This window comes from Vigna radiata, chromosome 6, assembly GCF_000741045.1.
Source record: "Vigna radiata var. radiata cultivar VC1973A chromosome 6, Vradiata_ver6, whole genome shotgun sequence".
Taxonomy (NCBI): Eukaryota; Viridiplantae; Streptophyta; class Magnoliopsida; order Fabales; family Fabaceae; genus Vigna; species Vigna radiata.
Genome location: NC_028356.1, coordinates 25835404 through 25842764, shown reverse-complemented (window position 1 = coordinate 25842764; position 7361 = coordinate 25835404). Strand labels below are relative to the sequence as shown.

At 27.1% G+C, this 7361-nt stretch overlaps 1 protein-coding gene across 1 annotated transcript in view; it reads left to right on the top strand.

The window, feature by feature from the left end:
* The first annotated feature begins 311 nt into the window (after positions 1-311).
* The window catches only part of LOC106763618 (putative leucine-rich repeat receptor-like serine/threonine-protein kinase At2g04300), a 9134-nt gene continuing 2084 nt past the window's right edge, over positions 312-7361 (top strand). The window contains exons 1-10 of the mRNA XM_014647787.1: positions 312-429; positions 831-966; positions 1729-1800; positions 1897-1968; positions 2245-2325; positions 3569-3723; positions 4494-4708; positions 4820-4946; positions 6726-6785; positions 6879-7071. Of these exons, the coding sequence (XP_014503273.1) occupies positions 312-429; positions 831-966; positions 1729-1800; positions 1897-1968; positions 2245-2325; positions 3569-3723; positions 4494-4708; positions 4820-4946; positions 6726-6785; positions 6879-7071 (1229 nt within the window). The remainder of the gene's footprint in view (positions 430-830; positions 967-1728; positions 1801-1896; positions 1969-2244; positions 2326-3568; positions 3724-4493; positions 4709-4819; positions 4947-6725; positions 6786-6878; positions 7072-7361) is intronic.

Genomic DNA, 7361 nt, shown 5'->3' with positions numbered 1-7361 from the left:
TATATTTTTTTTTCTTTTTCTTTTCCGTTTAATTTAATCCATAATTATAATGAAAAATCATATAAAGGTACTTTCCAATTTTATTATTTTTAATAATTTTCTACACGTACCATTCGATTTGACCTATAAAATCCTTACTGAATATTCAATTGGCTTAACTCCTTTCTCGTTGGGTTGTCATTCAGCTTTCAAAATCAGAACCACCATTTTTCTTTCTTCTACACTGATATATCATGGTTTCTGCTAAGAGTTGATTTCAACCAATCTTTTCTTTTCTTGCAATTTATTGTTTTATTTTCTCTTTGTGAATCATGGAGAGAGCGTTGCAGTGGATTGTGGTTGTAGCAATATGTGCTTCATCCACCTTAATTCGTGCAGCAGGAATCGATGAAACTCCTCACAGAAAGCTTTCCAATGTTGATTATTCAGGTATAAACTTTCTATGTTTCTTATCACCGTTTACGGATCAATAAAACTTTATAATTCCTCATGAAATTAGTAGTTAAGTACATGTAATGACTGTTTTATTACATTTAGAATAATCCTTCTTCCTATTCTAGTTTCCGGCCAGATTATTTTCGGTGAGAAATATAATATCAAGATTTAGAATAACCGCTGGTACAGACAGTATACTATCCATACTTGATTTGTTTATAAGCGGATATTAAAATATTCAGTAAGTATGAATTGTGGATATTATCCCCAAGCACCAGGATAATGGTAACTTAATTTCACTTTTACTTATCAAAACATAATTAATTACTAATATTTAATTATTTTTTTATTACTATCTTAATCCTAGAATTTTGATAATTGTTGGAAATTATCAGTTGATGCGATCAAACGCATCAAAGACATCTATAAGATCTCCAGAATGAAGTGGCAAGGAGACCCCTGCGGACCACAAGTATTTACATGGGATGGTCTGACTTGCAATGCTAGGAATCCTCCAAGAATCATCTCATTGTAAGTACCATTTTCATGATACAGTAGTGACAAGATTCTATAACTTCAGAAGGATAATGATATTTTAACAACTTTTTTTTAACAACTTTCTGACAACAAGATATGTATAATCATTTTATTAGTCTCTTTGAATTTATTCTAAAAAAATATTTGAAACGGACCAATCACAAATTGCCACGTATGCATTATTAGTTTGTGATTGGTCCGTTTCAAATATTTTTTTAGAATAGATTCAAACAGACTAATAAAATGGTGACATGTGTCTTGTTGTAAAAAAGTTTTAAAAAAAGAGTTGTTAAAATATCATTGTCTCTTTGCAAAATCATAGGAAATATCAAGTGATTAAGATTTTGAAGAAGAAGAATAAATACAATTTTGTAATTTAAAACTAATTCACGCGTTACAAACTCTTGGAATTTAATTTCTCTAAAGCTTTATTTCAACCTGTAAGAACATGTTTTACGTAATCATTTATTTTAATTTATACGAGATTTTTTTTTATAAGTGATTATGAAATTTTTTTATTACAGTATTTAAATTCTTTGAACCTCCCTTGTCCCTTGTTTCGGAAAATTCAGTAACTTTAGTAAATTTTACTCAATTTTTAACTGTTTTCTTTTTTTTTAAAAATTAAAGTTAGTCATTTAATATATAAAAAATTAACAAAGTTATAGTGGCTTTTTCTTTTCCCGTTTCATTTCTCTCTATTTATTTATTTTTATCCGGATACAATGACATATATTTAAAATGAAATTTAAGCAGAAACCTGAGTTCAAGTAAATTATCGGGCAACATAGATGTGTCATTCTCCAACCTTGCAAATTTAGAGATTTTGTAAGTTCCATTTATTAAATTTAGCATTTTATAAGGACAATTATGCAAAGAGGTTAAGGAATGAAAACCAAAACAATAATTATTACTATGTTGCAGAGATCTGTCAAACAATCAATTGGTGGGAGAGGTGCCAGAATTCTTAGCCAAGTTATCGCAGTTGAAGATACTGTAAGTTGCTATAATTTAGTATTGACTAAACTTACAAATTTTTTTCATGTTTCTACTTGTTGACAAACTAATTTATAAAAAAAAAATAGGAGAGAAAAACTAAAAGAAAAAATAAAATAAATATTTTTATAAATTAAAATTAGATTATGTATAGATTAAAAATAAAATGTTATATGAAAATTTTATGAATTAATTTATGTATAAGGTAAGTTTAATTGAAAGAAATTTATTCTTTTCTTCTAAAAATTGATGTGAAGAAATTTGTCAATATTGCAGTAACTTGTCCAGGAATAGTCTCACAGGTCCCATTCCTGATGCCCTCATAGCAAAGTCAAAGAGTAATTCTTTACAATTGAGGTTTGCTCACTCTACATTATCATATAATTTTATATCTAGACTTATTAATAAACATTTACAAATTATATTAATTCCTTTCATATAAATAAAATAATTTTTCTTTTCATAGGTTAAATAAATTTTTGTTTTAAAATTATTATAAAAAAATGTGTTACAAATAGAATAATTCTTCAGTAAATTTGTTGATAATTACATAACCGATAGATTTATTCACAGGTAATTATCGATAAAAAAAATTACATAACTGATAGATCACAATAAAAAAAAAATAATTAACATAATAATAAGTCGCCTTATTTTTACGTTATAATCAAACTCTTACTTTAAGGTTTATCGAATTCGATTCAATATTTCTTTTCAAATTGTATCTCCTTCTTTTGCATGGCATTTTGAGTGGCACACTCTGAATTACGTGTCTTCTTATATTATGGCTATATCATTGTGACCATGGGAAATAAATGAACCTTGCATGTATGATTACTCATGTATAAATCCTACATTATATCGGATGATGTGAGTTTAAGTTTTATATTGGATAGAAATGAGAAACTAAAGCAGTATATATAAGTGAAAGATCCATTAATCTATTACTTTAAGGTTTTGGATAAAGAATTATGTAAATCTCTTATATGATTGGATTCGTATTTCATTGGTGTTGTGTTGATAGACCCTACAGTCTTAGAAGTCATTGGCAAGAAAAATCTCATTTTTATACTTTATACTCTTTAAAAACATACTCCTGTATCAACAATATTAAAGTCTCTCTGTATCTTATGACAATGACAAATAAATTCTTCTTTCTCATCATCCTATCAAATTAACAAGATTTTACTGTAAAAATAATAACATGAAACATTAGCACACATGTTAATAAGTTAAAACAAAAATTAACTATATATATGCTACATTAAAGAAATAATACCTTAATATTAAGCCATATAAGATCTTTCTTTGTCTCTTCAATCTCTCATCTAAACATAGAATGATAATAGGAACATGGAGTCAAACTTTAAATCTCAAATAACTCCTAAACTTAATAACATTTAAATCTCACTCCTTGTAAAATGTAGATCCACTTCAATATTAAGTGAAAAATTATATAAATAAGTTGAAAACTTATAAATTCAAAATTAGGAATTAAAATGTTAAGAAAAAACTTATATTTTCTTACTAAATTAAAATTGTTTCTTCGTATTTATTATATATTTATTGCATGATAACTTACGCTTATACATTATTTCAGTTTGGAGGGGAATACTGATATATGTCAGATAGGATCATGCAAGAAGAAGAAGAATATTGTTCGATTAGTCGCAAGTAATGTAGCATCAATTGTTGTCTCTATCATAATAGTAGGCATAATTATGATTTGGAGATCACATAGAAAAAATGAAGGAGGTAAACTCATAATTCATATGATAGATATCTTCTACAATATTACTATATTGAGTACCCAATCACTATCATTAAATTTATTCTCATTCTTTTTTCTTTTAATCTATAGAGTTTTTTTTTTTAATATCTATTATTTTATTTTTGCTTGATAGATAAACTTATCATATATCTATATTTTTTTCTCTTTCATTATCTAACTAGATGATAAATAAAAATTAAACTCTTAAATGTCTCCTATCCGATGGACATATTTACTCAGAAAATTATAACATTAGCATCACAAGATATTCTCTCTTATGCGATTTTTTTTTTAATTATTTCTGCAAACCTCGGATGTTTTTGTCTTTTAAAATAATGTAACTATCACTGACTAACTAAATTAGTATATTTCACCAACAACATATATATTCTCAATAGTCTATCTTTTTTACACAAGCTTATCAGAAAACATAATCTTTCTACTTTTTTTTTTGTTTTTATTTTTCTAAGTAAATTTCAAATTACTACTCTTATTGTAATTTGTTTAATCTGAAATTCTTACAAGAATGAAGAATCGCAAACGCATCTTATTAGATATTTAACTCTCTAGATTTTTTATTATTTAACAGTGACTCAAACAATGATATTTTTGTTGAAGGATTCAACTAGCTTTCTTAATGTTATGCAATTCAATTATCTGGTTTTTCTTTTTATATATTTCACTTTGCTCTGAATATTTTTCACTATATGAAGAATATTCATTATATGGCATGTGTTCTTTTTTCATTGTCTAGGGATATCTTCAACTTCAAGAAAAGATAAACTAAAATTAAAAAATCAAACATTTTCTTACTCGGAGATTCATAATATTACCAACGGTTTCGAAACAATGATTGGAAAAGGTGGATTTGGTGAAGTTTACTTAGGCACTTTGCAAAGTGGTGAACGAGTTGCTGTAAAGAAACTCTCTATGTCATCAAAGCAAGGTTACAAGGAGTTTAAGTCAGAGGTTAGATGGAACAATTGATTAATTAGTCCTTTTTTTTCTTCTTTTCTCGAATTTGCACAACAAATATATCTTTTTCATTAAGTTAAGATATTAAAAATTTCTAAAATGCAGGCAAAGTTTCTAACGCTTGTTCATCATAGAAATGTGGTTTCTCTTGTGGGGTATTGTGATGAAGATGATGCCAAAGCACTTATTTACGAATATCTATCAAAAGGAAACCTCCAAGAACATCTGTCAGGTTTGTTAAGTTACAGTTTCTTTCTGATATAACATGCTAATTAACATGATAAACCTGTCCATTTTTCTCTCAAACAAGTAGAATCAGATGCAAATCACTAACATGCAATGATGTTAAGGAAGGAGAATTGATCATAATTTTTTTTTCTCATTTAATCATTAGAATGACCACTATCTACTTTCACTTATGCAATATATCAATAACTGAACAAAAAAATTAATAAATAATTATTGTAAAAACCTATTTTTATAATTATTTAATTATTTTTAGTTCTTTCAGCAACTAAGTCAACGAGACTTTTATGACTCTATACTAAATTTTGAATCCTTTTGCTTCTTGGAGGATTAAGAGACAAAAAAAGATACATTGAATTATGAATTTTTTATTGTTAGAAAAGTAGTCCCTATATCTCATGCCAAGAAGGGGTGAATTGGATTTCAAAAGCTTTTTAAATCGTTAAAGAATCTTGAATCTTGAAATCACTAATCAAAGATGTTTGAATCAATTAAGTAAAGAAATATAAAGAAAGACTAAAACACACAAAAATTTATACTAGTTCAGCTCTTCATAAGCCTACATCCAGTCTCCCTCAACAAAAGTTGGGGGATAATCCACTAATTAAGATTTGAGCCCAAGAATACAATGATACACTCAATTGCTATCCTCACCATACTCAAATCTTAACACAATCAATACAAGAGAAGATACACTTACTCTCAACTAATACAAGAGATGATACACTCAATTTCTAACCTAGCCTACCCAACACATGTATTTAAGAACCTGATGAGATTACACTCAAGTAGTGCAAAATATCAGAACAAATAAGTATTGATGGGTTTCTTGATTCCTTCCTCACCAATGTATCTTCAAAACCTTCAAGAACTTTTCTTGAGAATGCCTGTACTCAAAACTCAGAGAGAATGTTAGTATATGCTAATTAAAATGTTAAAGAGTAAGGTCTCCAATCTGATTTATATAGAAAATCAGATTTTGTCGCAGTTTAATCGATTAGATTAATATCATAATCAATTATGCTTTTCTTTCTGTTTTAAAGGATTATATCACTTATATAATCAATTATTTTTACAATTATGCTTAATAATGCTTCTATCAACTAACCTAACAGATTAGGTTATTTGCATAATGGATTAAACCTATGTTTATATTTTTAATCAGTTATTTCACTGATGTAATCGATTAAAATAACACTATGCGTTGTTTCACTTCCATTCATCTTGTCTAACAATTTATCCTATCTGCATAACATATTATGTCTATCTCTTTGTTTTAATCGATTATGCAATTTATGCAATCGATTATAACAAACATTTTTATGTTGTTTTTGCTTTCTATGTGTTATGGCTTATTTTAATGGGTTAGATTACTTATGTCGATTAATATTACCAGAAATATAGATTTTTTATATGTTTAGGCCTATTTAATCCATCCTCTCATGATTAATACATCTAACATAAACATAGTTAATGTTTTAAACATTTGTTTACCAATTATGTTGTGCAAGAATGATTTGAACATTTTCTATTTATTGTTAACCATTCATCATCAAAAACCAATATGTTGAGTCTAATGTTTCCCCTATCAACAATCTTCCCCTTTTTTTATGATGAACAACATCTTCCATCAATTCTCCCACTTTGGACATTAGCAAAAAAAATAGTAAAACAGTTAAATATGATGGATTCAATTTGTACAAAAAAAAGAAATGCATCAAGTAATTTATAAACCAATTTTGATATATGAGTTCAAATTGTAGAGAAAAGCTCAAATGTCTTGGATGGAAAGAGAGAGTTCAAATTGCCTTAGATGCAGCAAGTGGTAAATGAGCACAACTATATTCATAAACGTTCATTCTCTTATAAAGTTATTTATTTTCTTTAGGAACTAGTTACATTTATACCAGTTATGCAGGATTGGATTATTTGCATAATGGATGTAAGCCACCTATAATTCATAGAGATTTGAAAGGTTCCAACATCCTACTAGATGAAAATATGCATGCCAAGATTTCAGATTTTGGATTGTCTAGAACTTTTGCGAATGACAATGACACTCATGTCTTAACTAATTACCCAGGTGGCACACCAGGTTACCTTGATCCTGAGTAAGTATATAACAAAATTTACTTCTTAACAGTGTTAGGTTAAATATATATTTTGTCTTTAATTTTTACTAAATATTAAAATTTTAGATTTTTTTTTAAACTTTAAACAAATCTTCTAACTTTAATAAATAAATAGATTTAGTTTTTGAAATGAAATTGTTTATAAATTTTGTTGAATTGTGTACCCACGTTCCATTATGAAATATAAGATGTCGTTTCACAATATTAGAGGTTGCAAAAAAAAGGAAGTTGATGACACATATAAAAACTATCTTCTCTGTTTACTAGTG